We start from the raw sequence: 16,400 nt of genomic DNA on the forward strand, positions 1-16,400 counted from the left end.
AGGTGTCCACATACTTTTGGTTATTTACAAGCATTTCGCGACACTCGCAATAACATCTGCTAACCTTGTATGTGACCAATTAAAATGTATTTAGTGGATGTCTTTCCCTGTGGATCACGCTGTGTTTTGAGGCTGTGTTTTGAGGCTGTGTTTTGTGTCTAGCTGCTGTGACCGGCTACCAGCAACCATCAGAGTCTGCGTCCAGCCACACATCTCAGTTCTACATCACCGTCCTCGACTCCAACAGCAAGGAGCAGACACTGGAGGAAAAGGGTCAGGGCCTAATCTCAAACCTGCCCGTCACACCTAGTCCTAGTGTTAAGACGAAGCTTAAACTTTATCATTCAACATTGAACTCCTTTACGATAGGTGTTCTAGAATGTCTTACTGTTGTTTTGTCACACTTCCCCTTTACCCTAGAAGAGGCCGTTCTGGACCTCCCTGAGGACTCCAGCCTGGAGCTGGTGTGGAAGAACAACGAGCGTCTCAAGGAGTACGTCCTGGTTCGGTCCAAGGAGTTGGAATTTGAAGAGGACCCTGGGTCGGTCAACGAGACAGCCAGGGCCGGACACTTCACCTTGGAGCAGTGCCTCAACCTCTTCACTAGGCCTGAGGTGCTGGCACCAGAGGAGGCATGGTAGGAACAACACCACTGATCAATGTAGCCATCAACATACACTAACATGCAGACATACTCAAACAAATGTAGCCCTACAGTCCCACAATGCCGTGGACTAACACACATGTACTGCACACTTAACATTCAGACAGTCCTCTTACTGATTTAGGTGGTGTTTTGATGGATTTACAAACCTAACAAACTCTTTCTCTCTGTCCCTATCCTTCCCTCCCTCTCTGCCTCACTCTCTCTCGCCTTTGCCTCTCTCTCTCGCCTCTGCCTCTCTCGCCTCTGTCTCTCTCTCTCGCCTCTGTCTCTCTCTCGCCTCTGCCTCTCTTGCTCGCTCAGGTACTGTCCAAAGTGCCAGCAGCACAGAGAGGCCTCCAAGCAGCTGCTGCTATGGCGTCTGCCCAACGTCCTCATCATCCAGCTGAAACGCTTCTCCTTCCGCAGCTTCATCTGGAGGGACAAGATCAACGACATGGTCGACTTCCCCGTCAGGTACAGTTGAAGTGGGAAGTTTACAAACACCTTAGCCAAATACATTTAAACTCAGTTTTTCACAATTCCTGACATTTAATCCTAGTAAATCTTTCCTGTCTTAGGTCGGTTTGGATCATCAGAATAATAGTAGAGTGATTTATTTCAGCTTTTATTTCTTTCATCACATTTCCAGTGGGTCAGAAGTTTACATACACTCAATTAGTATTTGGTAGCATTGCCTTTAAATTCTTTAACTTGGGTCAAACGTGTCGGGCAGCCTTCCACAAGCTTCCCACAATAAGTTGGGTGAATTTTGTCCCTTTCCTCCTGACAGAGCTGGTGTAACTGAGTCAGGGTGGTAGGCCTCCTTGCTCGCACACACTTTTTCAGTTCTGCCCACATATTTTCTATAGGATTGAGGTCAGGGCTTTGTGATGGCCACTCCAATACCTTGACTTTGTTATCCTTAAGCCATTTTGCCACAACTTTGGAAGTATGCTTGGTCACAAATGGGTCTTCCAAATGGACAATAACCCCAAGATTTTACTTCCTGACTGATGTCTTGAGATGTTGCTTCAATATATCCACATAATTTCCCCTCCTCATGATGCAATCTATTTTGTGAAGTGCACCAGTCCCTCCTGCAGCAAAGCACCACCACAACATGATGCTGCCATCCCCGTGCTTCACGGTAGGGATGGTGTTCTTCGGCTTGCAAGCCTCCTCCCCCTTTTTCCTCCAAACACAACAGTGGTCATTATGGCCAAACGGTTCTATTTTTGTTTCGTCAGACCAGAGGACATTTCTCCAAAAAGTATGATCTTTGTCCCCATCTACAGTTGCAAACCGTAGTCTGGCTTTTTTATGGCGGTTTTGGAGCAGTGGCTTCTTCCTTGCTGAGCGGCCTTTCAGGTTATGTCGATATAGGACTTGTTTTACTGTGGATATAGATACTTTTGTACCTGTTTCTCCAGCATCTTCACAAGGTCCTTTGCTGCTGTTCTGGGATTGATTTGCACTTTTCGCACCAACGTATGTTCATCTGTAGCGGTTTGGCGGTTGCATAGTCACATGGTGTTTATACTTGCGTACTATTGTTTGTACAGATGAACGTGGTACCTTCATGCGTTTGGAATTTGCTCTAAAGGATGAACCAGACTTGTGGAGGTCTACAATTATTTTTCTGAGGTCTTGGCTGTTTTCTTTTGAATTTCCCATGATGTCAAGCAAAGAGGCACTGAGTTTGAAGATAGGCCTTGAAATACATCCACAGGTACACCTCCAATTGACTCAAATGATGTCAATTAGCCTATCAGAAGCTTCTAAAGTCATGACATCATTTTCTGAAATTTTCCAAGCTTTTTAAAGGCACAGTCAACTTAGTGTATGTAAACTTCTGACCCAATGGAATTGTGATACAGTGAATTATAAGTGAAATAATCTGTTTGTAAAAAATTGTTGGAAAAATTACTTGTCATGCACAACTTGCCAAAACTATAGTTTGTTAACAAGACAATTGTGGAGTGGTTGTAAAACGAGTTTTAATGACTCAAACCTAAGTGCATTTAAACTTCTGACTTCAACTGTAAATAACATATTATAAACACAACTTCTCATATTATTCCCTTAATCACACTGACCCTGCACTCAATGACTTGAGGGTGAATTCACTCAAACGTGTAGTTTTAAATATTTATACAAGCACAGATTTACAGCTTGTTTTCTTGTCTTTCAGGAACCTGGACCTCAGTAAGTTCTGTATTGGTCAGAAGGACGACATGCAGCAGCCGCCCATCTATGACCTCTATGCAGTCATCAATCACTACGGGGGCATGATCGGAGGTCACTACACTGCCTACGCACGCCTGCCCAGCGCCCAGAACAGCCAGCGCAGTGATGTTGGTGAGTGACTCTGTGACTGAAGTAGGCTATACTGTATTTTAGTAGGCTATACTGTATTTTAGTAGGCTATACTGTATTTTAGTAGACGCTACTGTAGTTTCGTAGGCTATACTGTATTTTAGTAGACACTACTGTATTTTAGTAGGCTATATTGGATTTTAGTAGACGCTACTGTATTTTAGTAGGCTATACTGTATTTTCGTCAACTCTACTGTAGTTTCGTAGGCTATACTGGATTTTAGGAGACTCTACTGTATTTTACATTACATTACATTTAAGTCATTTGGCAGACGCTCTTAGTAGGCTATACTGTACTTTGTGACCATGGCAAGCTGGTTTAACATGTTATTTTCTGTTCATACTGTTAAAATGATCTCACCTGCCGTCCTCACCTCTACTCTCTCCCCCCACCCCCCCAGGCTGGCGTCTGTTTGATGACAGTACGGTGACGATGGTGGAGGAGAGCCAGGTGGTGACACGCTATGCCTATGTGCTGTTCTACCGCCGCCGCAACTCCCCCGTGGAACGGCCACCTCGCTTCCTGGGGGCCGAGTCCCCCACCTCTGCAGGAGCCAGCGCCAGCCAGGTGAGGGCGCCATTCTCTACCTCTGAGAGTATCCCTTAGGGAAGTACCAGTATCCATTACATGGTAGTAGAAAAACTCCTCGAGGAATAGTGCATCATGAGGGATTCAATTAAACTCGGCCCAACATGACTCGTTTGAGGTAGATTTAAATTTCCTGAGATTATATTTTCACCACATGAGTGAGATGTAACACTGTGTTCATTCATCTAGTCTTCTTCATGCAGTGATATTTAGTTGGTTGCTTGTGGTGCTTTTAGAGAAATGAGAAATGATCTCAGTTGTCATTGGCAGAGTAATGTGTTTTCTGCTTATTAAGCTGTGATGAGACAAAGACGATGGATCTAATCTACCTGTTTCAAGGCCCTTGGTTTGTTCATCAAGAGTTTTTTTTTTTATGCTAGTTTCTAAATTGAATAGCGGCTTTGGAGAAAAGCTGTGCACACTTGTTTCAACTTATTATCCTGAAGTGCCAGACATTGGCTTTCTCTTGTCCCCTTTATCTGATCTGTTTTGGCATCTAAGCAGCATAGTTTTCTGTCCAAATGCTGAAAACAAAGTGAATTGCCTCAGAATTAATAAGGGCTGTATGTATTCACAAACTTTGTGGAAGCTATTTAATGCCTGTGAAAATGATTAAATGTATGGTGCATTTTTCTTGTACTCTGATTTAATTAATCTACAAAAATATCTGTGATTTAATGTTTCTATTAGCTAACTGTTGAAAAGAAAGATGTGATAGTTTGTCTATCCATGTGTTTTCTGAGAGACACCCCTCACATCGCTCTGAGCTGTCCTCATGCTGTTCTTTGAAAGAGTCTGGCTTGTCCTTGACCCTGTGGCCTGTGACACCGTTAATATATTAGACAGAGTGGAAGGGGAGGGGGTTTGCGAGGTCTGGCTGTGGTGAGTTGGCGTTGTTTTAGGAAGAACCACGCCTTTCCCTGAAGCTGACACAGGTTTCCGCCATCGCAGGCATCTCTGATATGGCAGGAACTGGAGGAGGAAGAGGAGGGTGTTGAAGAGGGCCCCCGGGGCCTGTTCCGTCCCAGGCTGGGGAGGAGAAGAGCAGCCAGGAGGGAGGAGGGGGTGGAGGGGCAGGTGTGGAGGCTGCTGCGCCAAAGGATCCCGCATTATTCTGATGACGACTGTGTCCGATATTTTGTCCTGGGTACCTTGGCTGCTCTACTAGCGTTGTTAGTGAACCTACTCTACAGAGCCAACTGGGGCTAAGCGGCCAGTATCACACCCCACACATACACGCATGTATACTAAAGAAATAAGGCACGAGAGGGTGTGGTATATGGCCAATATATCACGGCTAAGGGGTGTTCTTACAGACGACACAACGCGGGGTTCCTGGACACAGCCTTTAGCCGTGGTATATTGGCCATATACCACAAACCACCGAGGCACTGGTTACTGAAGTAATTAGAGCAGTAAGAATACATGTTTTGTCATACCTGTGGTATATGGTCTGATATACCACGGCTGTCAGCCAATCAGCATTCAGCGCTCGAGCCAACCAGTTTATAAATAGGCTTATATACAAAAAAAATGTAAAGTCTAATGAAATATCCATGCCAATACGAAAACATTTTGTTTTGTAGATGGCCTATAAATCAATATGCTGCTGAACACATTCTAAATTATACACTGCATATCTGTTAATCAAGTCCAATAGCATCTACTAGTAACTTGGCTCAGCAAGGCTTAGCCTTCTTATTTACTGCAGTCCATAACGTATATCCCTATAAGATACGTTAAATTCTAGTTCAAACCTACTTCAGCCTTTTATGTGTCCATGCCAAGTGTCTGTCTCTCTCATGTAGGTTTTCAGTACAAAAATCTGAAATGCGTGTTTCGTAATGCTTAGTCCTGTGTTTTTGCACAAGAGATGCTGCTGAGAGGACTTGAACGAGGGTACAGGGTTAACGTCCTACTGTGATAGTGTTGAGTGGGTGAGGGAATAAGATATTGTAATCGTTTAGCTACATCCCAGGGTGGTATGATGGGCTCCGCCTTGCTTTGTGCAGTCATAACTTTGTACTGTAACCTGAAGACAGCTAAAATGTGTGTTTTGCTTTAATGAATACAGAGTGTTTTAGACTCACTGTAAGCTAGTATGTGCCTTCTGCTTGTTTGTCACATTGCTGATTTTTATTTTTGATTTTATGTTGTCATTGGTAAGCTCTTAATTCAGCAGTTCTATTGCTTTCTGTCCACTAGGGTTGGGCTCAATTCGAATTGGAGGCTGTTAATTCAGGAAGTGATTTGAATTTAAAATTCAGAAATGTACTTATTTTTTTCTCGAAATATATAACTTTTACTTTTCAGTTTATTGAGAAGTCATTGAAAATAAATGCATTTTTTTTTTCAGATTATTGCGTTGTAGTTTTTGTTTACTTCCTTCCTGTTTACTTCCTGAATTGACTGCCTTATGTTCGAATTGAGCCCAACCCTGCTGTCCATACGTTTTCCTTATCCCTGTCAGACTTCATGAAAGCCACTTGTTTAACCTTTTTTAAATGTGCTTCTTTTTTTTGGGGGGGGGGGTGAAATAGCGAGATATGTCAGAGCTTTACGACTGTTTGTGCAAAATAATAAGTGCGTTGATGTACAGTATGAAGCTGAAGCTTTTGTAGTGACGTCAACTCATTAGGTGGACGGCATCTCCTCTCTATCAATGAAAATTGCTACACTTAATGATTATCTGTGTTGCTGGTATATGGACTAACCTTCTGTAACAGTGGTGTAGTAATATGTTCAAGTCTCAGGGATATCACACTGCACTCTGTCATGCCTCTCCAGCTGTAGATGGGCTTGGAGAATATACATGGCCACCATCTGCTTTCAATGCCCAGTATGTCTCAGTGGTTTATCCAGTGGTTTGCCTCAGTGAAATGTCGACCACAAGGAAATGTGAATTATCTAGGCTCCCTACAGATGGCAAAGATTCCCTATGGTTGTGGGTGTAAAGTGAAAGTTACTGATGTAAGGAAGTGTATATTTTATAGCAGAAATATTTGCTAGATTGCTGAATAGAAATTGTACAATTTTAAATGTAATCTTAATAGTCGCTATTATTTAAAAAGAAAGTGGGACATTTCCTAGCAATAATGTGTACAGGTCCTTCCATCTTAATGCTGCCCCAATAAACCAACACTTGTACTACTTTTCAAAATAAAATGTCAACCTTTATGCTGTCTTAATGAATATTATTTTTTAGTAAACAAACATGGAAATCGTCCATCCAATTGGAACTGGGTTTTGTTAGTGGCTGCAAGGAATATGTCTGTCAGTCCAGTGCGTCTATGCTTTGGGATGGGTATCAGATGGGTCTGGTCATCCTGAAAGGGAACTGGTCCACAGAAAAGCATGGTTTGTAACACTGGTTTATTTTACAGGCCTCTGGCCAGGCACTCTTTGGGACTGACCTGGACCCTGAAGGACCCCCTCCGCTGACCCCAGAGGTGACCTCTGAGCTGTTTGGACACTCTGGCGAATGTGCTGCTCTGTCCTACAGTAACATGGAGGAGGTGGACTAAGGTGTGACTGAAGCTCCACCGATCTGGCATAAGGCTCCAGCTGTGGACCGATGCCAGCAGCAACATTGGGAAATGCACTCCTCAGTAAACAACACTAATAAACTGAACGTCTTCAAAGCGTCCCCTCAGTGGTGCAATGCTAAACATGTCAGAAGTGGATTTGTGGGGAAGGACCAGTACATGTCACCACAGATGTGGTGGACATACCAGCTCATGCTGTTTATGTAGTAATATTCATGCAACACATTTATGGACACGTGTGTGAGCGCACACACACACACACACACACACACACAGCGTGTTTGCACATACAACAAACGCCTCCACACACTCCTGTTTCCCCAGAGCCTCCGGGTTGCAGCCTGTTGTTGGCTGATGGAAGAGCCCACCTTGACAATGTTGGTGGCCATGCCGCTTATGACCCCTTTTTATCCCATGATAAACGGGTGTCTGGTTCAGAGGTCACAAAGGATGTGGCTAACATCAAACTAACCCCCCCAGCCTGTTGAGATTGAGGGAAAATTGTGATGTGAGCGGATTGGACGTGTGTGTCTGGGTGTGTAAGCATTTGAGTGTGGTTTTTCCCCGCTTCTCATCAAGGTTTAGTCTGGTCTGTGTTGTGATTCTGTAAGCTGGGTACCGATATAGTGTAATGGGTGCAGAAGTTGTTTATTTTATGTTCATACAGAGGACAAAAAGTAACTGTCTTTCTGACTATTTTCATACCACATCTGGATTTAGTTGCTTTGCTTTAGATTTTAAAACATTTTAAAAACATTTTTACTTTGTAATTTATCCAATCCTGTGGATGTAATTTTTGGGAAGAAACTAACTTGATACACACTGAAATGTGCATGTAGATACACAGTAGCCGTACAATAGAATGCTGTTACCACTTCTGCTACATATCTTCATTTCTGTTTGAGTACTCTTGTACACCCCTCCCTTCATTTGTATTAGACTGCATATATAAAGTTGGGGGTTAATGAGAATGTGTATAAGATTATACATTGTTAATATAAATTAAACACTTTTTGAGAAGCGCTAACGGGTTATTTGAATACACCCTCTGATTCAGTAGGAACTTGAATAAAGTTGCCTGGAAACTTTTTTTTTTACCCTCCGTTTCTACCATTTTTTTGTGTTTAAATTGTTGGTCCTCCAACCTGCACTTCTTTTACATGGCGCTTGTTACTGTATTTACTTTCAGACTCCACACATTACGCAGAGAGAAGAAGAAATGACGGTTTCAGAAAGTAAAATCAAACACTTCTGTCAAAATAAGTTGGCAGAGTGATTGTATGTGAATAGTTGTACAAATTTAGAGCTACAAATCTACGATTGGTCAAAAGATTTACGAGGATCTCTGGTTTCAGTAACATACCGAGTTAGCTAGCTCAACCCTCACGCAATTTACAGACAAATTAGCTCGTTATTTAGTCAAGGAAAATCAGGTGTTGACAACCGATCATTCGGGACTGGAGCTCCTCATGTCAGACTGCGACAAGACCGGTGATCATCCCTCTAAACCACGGGGACGGTCGTAATGAGCATGACCCGTTTGATGAGCGGTGTACTCCACACGCCAAAGGAAATGTCAATGAATATAACGGGTGTACCACTGAAGAAGACCTCAAGGGTTGTCTCTAAAGAAGAAAAAGCTTGTCCTTCATGTTGATCTCAATAACACCATATTGGTGTCTGACGCCGTGTCAAGATAAGGAACTATTGCAGCCTTGGATTATTTTATTTAAATTGTGACATGGGGACAAATGAGTAAACGGCAATTCAACCGGGTTGCAATATAGGTGACGAGCCTCATGGAGGTCAGGGGACCGCAGTCGGAATGTTTTAAAAAAATCTATTTACATTCATTGACCTCAGTTGTCCTAAATAGCGGGTGTGACTAGATGGGAGTAAAGCTGCGACCGGAAGTGACTTTTCGTAGAAGGTTAAAATGCCGTTTTAGCTAGCCCTAACCCCATATCATAATTACCCTAACATACTACATCAATTTTCCTAACCTGGAGCGAAAAAGCCTCTCCTGGTCGTAGCTGTATACCGCCTAGTCAAAACTCTAAATAGCCATTTTCTACATGTAGGCAGTTTTATTTTGGAGGTAGAACAGTCTGTTCTCCAAGCTATAATGAATGAGAGTGATCCAAAATATTCTTCAAGGAGCAGATGCCCCAAAATTCTGTAAATTACATGACAATTCAATAAGTGGAATCATTTGCCACTGTGTGCCAACCTGCCACGATGGTGTCATTGCTGAGTGTAATTGCCAAACATCGGTCTCTTTCTGTTGTCTGTAGGTAAATGAGATTGGATGAGTGACTCACCTAAACTCCCACCATGTGAGTGTGCTGTCTGCTATCACTCCTAGTTTGGCCCGGGTGGCAGGCTTCACCTGCTCCGCTGCAGGTCGGCAGTTTAGGGGGGTGCTGGACGAGCACCTAGCCATGCTGTACTTTCCGGAGGGGAACAAGGAGCTGGCTGTGAAGGGGGAGGAAGGGCAGCTGTACCACTGGAGCCTACCCTCCTCCTTCCAGCTACTGAAGGATCTGGTGGCAGACGGGAAGGGACTTTTCCATCTTGTTCCTTACCTTTGGCTGAGACATTCCTCGCGTGCTGTGTTCTGTGTCCCGTGCCCTCACCCAGTGCACCCCCGACCTCCCAGCCCTTAAGGTATGATGAGTGCTTTGGGTGGGGGAGGGTGTGATGCTGGATGTGGTGTCATGAGGACAATAGCTATAATGACTATGTTGTCCTGGCATTTTACCAAGCTCTTACTAACTGCCATATTAAATGGACGCGTTGCTCGTATCATAATCATACTGTTATGTTAGCTACTCTGCCAATAGTCCAGACATTGCACTCATTACTCATTATAGGCTGCTACCTGTTGTCATTGTAGGCTGCTACCTGTTGTCATTGTAGGCTGCTACCTGTTGTCATTGTAGGCTGTTACCTGTTGTCATTATAGGCTGTTACCTGTTGTCATTGTAGGCTGCTACCTGTTGTCATTGTAGGCTGTTACCTGTTGTCATTGTAGGCTGTTACCTGTTGTCATTATAGGCTGTTACCTGTTGTCATTGTAGGCTGCTACCTGTTGTCATTGTAGGCTGCTAACTGTTGTCATTGTAGGCTGTTACCTGTTGTCATTATAGGCTGTTACCTGTTGTCATTGTAGGCTGCTACCTGTTGTCATTGTAGGCTGTTACCTGTTGTCATTGTAGGCTGTTACCTGTTGTCATTGTAGGCTGTTACCTGTTGTCATTATAGGCTGTTACCTGTTGTCATTGTAGGCTGCTACCTGTTGTCATTGTAGGCTGTTACCTGTTGTCATTGTAGGCTGTTACCTGTTGTCATTATAGGCTGTTACCTGTTGTCATTGTAGGCTGCTACCTGTTGTCATTGTAGGCTGCTACCTGTTGTCATTGTAGGCTGCTACCTGTTGTCATTGTAGGCTGTTACCTGTTGTCATTGTAGGCTGCTACCTGTTGTCATTGTAGGCTGCTACCTGTTGTCATTGTAGGCTGCTACCTGTTGTCATTGTAGGCTGCTACCTGTTGCAGCTTGTCATTTAGAGGGTGCTACTGTGTTACAGGTTGCATTTAGAGGGTGCTACTGTGTTAAAGCTTGTACAGGTGTCATTGCTACTCAGAGGTGAGTCATAATTATTTGAGAGTAGTGTGGGGGTTGGGGGGCAGTGGGATATAGTGGTCAAATTCTTACAAGTCTTAAATCTTGTTCGGGGAACAATGCCTTTTAAGACAAACTCACAACAGAAGGTCATTCACGGTGAGATGTATTGTGGGTGCCTGGTGTGTGGTGCTACTCCCCTGGGTACAGAGTGGCTGCAGTCCCTTGGCATCCCCCTCAAGTGTGTTCCTGTACCAGTTAGTTTACTGGAGCAGAACACATCTGTTTCTGCAGGGGGGGAGGCTCAGACGCTGCCTTACACTGTTCGCTGCAGTTTAAAAACATCCACATGATAACTTAATCAAACTGTCAAGGACTATTTGTGTCGAAATATCGGCAGGGAGGGTGAAAGAAGATAATTTGATTCAGCAGAACTTGCAGGATGACCTGTAAACTTGGTTTTGTATATTCTCATTCTAAAAGGATACTCTAATGCAGAGTTTCCCAAACTCAGTCCTGGGCCCCCCCGGGTGCGTTTTGGTGTTTGCCCTAGCTCTACACAGCTGATGCCAGGGGGTGCCAGGATCGAGTTTGGGAAACTCTGCTCTAATGTTCAGACAATTTTAATGTTTTCCGATTGAAACCTGATAGACACTGTTAACCCTTTCATATCAAATGCCCCCATGCTGGTAGAGTATGAGCCACGTTAAAGCAGACTGTGTTCATTGTAATAAATTATTTATAAGGTAATAGGAACATACTTTAAAAGTTGTTTATATATAATTAACTTACTAACATGTACAAATGTGGGAGTAATGATGACAAAATTATTAATCTAACTATTTACTAATCCATTAGAAATGCTTTACTAGAAGGTGGGATTATATAATGCTGCCCTTTCTCCTTCCTCCCGACTGAGTGTGTTTGAGACACCAGGCCAGATCCACTGCAGTATGAAGGGGGTGGTTCTGACCAGACCAGATCCACTGCAGTAAGAAGGGGGTGGTTCTGACCAGGCCAGATCCGCTGTAGTTTGAAGGGGGTGGTTCTGACCAGGCCAGATCCGCTGTAGTATGAAGGGGGTGGTTCTGACCAGGCCAGATCCTCTGTAGTAAGAAGGGGATGGTTCTGACCAGGCCAGATCCTCTGTAGTAAGAAGGGGGTGGTTCTGACCAGGCCAGATCCTCTGTAGTAAGAAGGGGATGGTTTTGACCAGGCCAGATCAGCTGTAGTATGAAGGGGGGTGGTTCTGACTAGGCCAGATCCTCTGTAGTGAGAAGGTGGTGGTTCTGACCAGGCCAGATCCTCTGTAGTAAGAAGGGGATGGTTCTGACCAGGCCAGATCCTCTGTAGTGAGAAGGGGTGGTTCTGACCAGTCTAGATCCGCTGTAGTAAGAAGGGGGTGGTTCTGACCAGGTCCGATCCTCTGTAGTAAGAAGGGGGTGGTTCTGACCAGGCCAGATCCTCTGTAGTAAGGAGGGGTGGCTCTGACCAAGGCATAGGAGTGCCTGTCGACCCGTGACGGGGAGAAAGCCCTGTACCAGTACCTCAGCTCTATCCAGGGCCTGGGAGGCTTCCAGGACCACTTTGACTGGTAGGTAGGTGGACCCATTCCAAAAGGCTTGAAGTCTTATTACACTAATGGGGGTGGTTCTGACCAGGCCAGATCCGCGGACCCATTCCAAAAGGCTTGACGTCTTATCACACTAATGGGGGTGGTTCTGACCAGGCCAGATCCGCGGACCCATTCCAAAAGGCTTGATGTCTTATTACACTAATGGGGGTGGTTCTGACCAGGCCAGATCCGCGGACCCATTCCAAAAGGCTTGACGTCTTATCACACTAATGGGGGTGGTTCTGACCAGGCCAGATCCGCGGACCCATTCCAAAAGGCTTGACGTCTTATCACACTAATGGGGGTGGTTCTGACCAGGCCAGATCCGCGGACCCATTCCAAAAGGCTTGACGTCTTATCACACTAATGGGGGTGCCCTAGTTTGCTGACAAGCTCATACATCTTTGAATCATCATCAGGTCATTTAGTCTTAAGTATCACAGTAATTGTAATAGAGAAGTTGTGCTCTGTATTGACCTCCATGAAGGTTTCAGTGTTTCGTGATGTAGTCAGGGCACTGGTCTCTCTCTCTGTAGGTTGGTCAGGGACACCTACACTCCTTACTGGGAGGAAAGCTTCGGTGCCGGGACCCCTTCGACCAGGAAGTCACAGCACATATTCATAGATGACAACATCCGGCAGAATGATGAGGACATCGTTGCCCATCCAAAGGTATGTTTTTTTTCCTCGGTTCATGTTCTTTTGGATGGTTTGTGCGTACTCATATGGATGTGGATTTGTACCATTGCAGATCCAGTATGTTTTAAATGTCCTCACATGGTGTTTCTGTTCTTGGTCCATGTCTGATTCTGAAGGTGTTCCTGGACTGAGACAGCTCAGAGACCTGCATATAGCCTTCACCTCACAGCTGTATGACCTATGTCTGGTCCAGAACGACCGTTCCGAGCCATCTCAGACCTGGTGTATTTCAGCCAGCTATGACAGGAACCTCCAGCATGGGGCAGGTGAGAGTGGTGTGTCTGCAGCCTATAGCTCCAGGGTGAGGGCTTGGGTTGGGGGAACTCATTGGGTCTGCAGGTTGAAGGTAACTGCTGTAGTTGCTCAATCTCCTCCCCTAAGTTCAGTGTACTCAGGGTGTGTGATACTGACAACCATTATATTACAAATGTAGAAGACGGCTGTTTTTAAAATGTAAAATATGTCAGAACTCAATGTCAAGGTATTGTTTACCTATACCAAAGTCTGTTAAGAATATACAGGTCATATACCTCACCGTTTGTAATATCACAACGAGAGAGTTACATGGTTGAGCAGTGAAACTCTGTTATAACTTCACACGTGCTCTTATCTAAAGACATGTTTCAGTTAGAACCCCAGTTAGTCTTACTGTTTGACTGTTTATAATCGCATTACAATGGATGAGCTTGAAACAGCTAAGCCCTAGTTTAATTTGGGTGTATTTGGTTTGTGGGTTTGTTTTCGCTGGAATGTATTTAACTTTCTTTGGAAGCGCTCTTATGTGAAAACACTATTCCTAATGATATACCCAGGGAATGTGTTTCACACTTTTTGGGGATGGTCGTGTTGGAGATTTATATGACGTATTTTTAAGCTTGAAGGGGAGTTTGCCATTTGACTACTGCAAATTCGAGACACCTTTTCTCAGTAACCCATCACAATGGCTGGTGGGTAATTGTGGAAGATGAGGCACAATCAGGCCTTTGACTGCAGTACATACGTGAGACTGTTCTATTCCAAGAAACAGGCGAATGGGCTGTTGTTGCTATGGCAACAGTCATGTTTGACAGGAGACACATTCAGACTGTGTATTTGAACCGGCGGCTGTGTATCTGGATGTACTTTGTGTGTTCCTGTATGTCGTTGTCTCAAGGCAGATAGTGTAACTAATCGTCTGCGTTGACTGTCAGTCGGGGGTGGCGTAGGATTGACGCCACCTGACGTAAGACAATGCTTGTATGTTTCGTGGTGAACATTCTAAACTATCAGCTTGTCCTCATGTGGAGTTCAATAGAGCTGAGTGGAGGAACATTTAGGGTTTTTTGTGCCACACTGTGTATGGGAATTTACTGACCAAATATTGATTAGTTAGGGTGTTACTGTCACCTAAAAGCATTATCGATTTCCCCTCAGGCCTTTTGGATACAGTTAAGTTGTGTACAAGTGATTGATTATCAGCCTACAGGGTGAAGACTAATGATGGATCTAGGGGAACTAATCAATCAGGGATCATCAGCACAGCAGGGTGTGAGGTTACGTTTAAAGTGTGATTATTGACGTTTTATTATTAGGGGAGTTATTAACCGTGATAATTCAACTTCAACAGAGCGGCTGTGGTTCAGGGCTTTCTGGAACCCAGGTGTTTTGAACTAAATATACAGAGATTTCTGCACATGTGTAAGATCCACTGCTTGCCCTTCCCCTCCCCGAGTCCTTCCAGCTGCTGCTCTGTGATCACTCACTCACCCCAGGACTCCGCTACCGCTTGTTCAAGCAGATGTAGTTCTTTGTCTTTTGTAACAGAAGGCAAACACGACGTAACAGGAAGTCTGGCGTTTTCATGTTCTTTTGTCAGGAGTGGAGTTCGATGTACACAACATATCAACAAGCAAGACACTTAACACACAGTCAATAGCGATGTCATGTGCACACACATTGGGAAGCAGAGTTCTCAGGGTGTGTACAGATTTTTGGGCTGGGTAAAACCCCTCGCCCCATCCTATTTGGTAAAGCGTATATAGTAAAAAGAGAACACGTGCAGAATGTGATTTGGATCCTTAGCTTTGTGAAAGAAGTTCCCGGAGGGGCGGGGCAGGGGAGAAAAATTATGTCAGAGGTTACGAATACTGAGTTAATGTAGGGTCAGAAATGCACTTATAATAATTGCCATGATGTTGATTTCAGGGACTTGGAGAGAAAAAACAGCTTGACGAACATTCCGTCTGGAAAATAGTTAGTAATAACATCGTATTAAATAGTTGATACACTACATGTGACAGGACACTTGCAATCTAAAATGACCTTCTAGTGGAGTTGACCGTGTGGATACTGGACTGTATACTGTGGTCCTATCTCTGCAGTGCAGACTGACCAGGCTGGGCAAATCCAATCAACACCTCTGATCTCCAGCACAATGTGTACAGAGTTGGTTAATCTGATGTATTGGCTATAGTTGTTTGCAGAAGCAGACGCTGTGTCCTCTCATTACAAGCCAAACGATGAGGCACAATGTGTACAGAGTTGGTTAATCTGATGTATTGGCTATAGTTGTTTGCAGAAGCAGACGCTGATTGCAGAAGCAGACGCTGTGTCCTCTCATTACAAGCCAAACGATGAGGCACAGTGTGTACAGTAGGAAGACTCTTCTCTCACTGTTCACCAGATAGTGTGTGTTCAGTGTGTAATGGTCTGAATAATATGACGTTTTGTTGTAGTCAGATTTACTTTATATATATATATATATGAAGCATCGATGGCTTGATTGTCTCTAATCACACACATTAACATGTTTTACCTTCCACAGATAAAATATTTGTATCTTTATTTTATGATGTTTATTTTGGGCAAACATCAGCATGTCAGGATCTTATGCAGCGCTATGGTGTGGAATTACCAAATGGACATAATATAGAACCGGCACAATTATCTCTCATTGTGGAATAGAATTTAGGGACGCATTTAATTTGACATTAGGTTGATCTGGAACATGATGAAGCCTACTGTACGCCACCCTCGATGCAGACTCCACCTCATGGTTCCAACTTCCTCAAGATGGCAGTGGAGATTCTGGATATTTGGGCTTTACACATCAATCTCTGGTGAGGCTAAATGAGATGTGCAACACGCATTTCAAACTATACTGAACAAAAATACAAACGCATCATGCATCAACAACAACAAAATATTTTTTATTTAACTAGGAATGTCCAGTTAAGAACAAATTGTTATTTACAATGACGGCCTAACCCGGACGGGAGCCCAAATGTAACTTTACTGAGTTACATTTCATAGAAGTAAATCAGTCAA

The 16,400-nt window shown here is 43.9% G+C and overlaps 1 protein-coding gene across 12 annotated transcripts in view; it reads left to right on the top strand.

Annotated features, from left to right (window-relative positions):
* Positions 1–8,258, top strand: part of LOC135527786 (ubiquitin carboxyl-terminal hydrolase 19-like) — a 29,645-nt gene extending 21,387 nt beyond the window's left edge. For 9 of the 12 annotated variants that reach the window (XM_064956360.1, XM_064956352.1, XM_064956349.1 and 6 more), the window contains 6 exons: positions 163–273; positions 421–637; positions 968–1,120; positions 2,838–3,004; positions 3,424–3,590; positions 4,563–6,785. In XM_064956360.1, the coding sequence (XP_064812432.1) occupies positions 163–273; positions 421–637; positions 968–1,120; positions 2,838–3,004; positions 3,424–3,590; positions 4,563–4,820 (1,073 nt within the window). In that variant the 3' untranslated portion in view covers positions 4,821–6,785. Of the gene's footprint in view, positions 1–162; positions 274–420; positions 638–967; positions 1,121–2,837; positions 3,005–3,423; positions 3,591–4,562; positions 6,786–6,994 lie in introns of those variants that run through there. The other 3 variants (XM_064956358.1, XM_064956359.1, XM_064956350.1) reach the window with 2 other exon arrangements.
* Positions 8,259–16,400: the final 8,142 nt, after the last annotated feature.

The sequence above is a fragment of the Oncorhynchus masou genome, chromosome 33, assembly GCF_036934945.1.
Source record: "Oncorhynchus masou masou isolate Uvic2021 chromosome 33, UVic_Omas_1.1, whole genome shotgun sequence".
Taxonomy (NCBI): domain Eukaryota; kingdom Metazoa; phylum Chordata; class Actinopteri; order Salmoniformes; family Salmonidae; genus Oncorhynchus; species Oncorhynchus masou.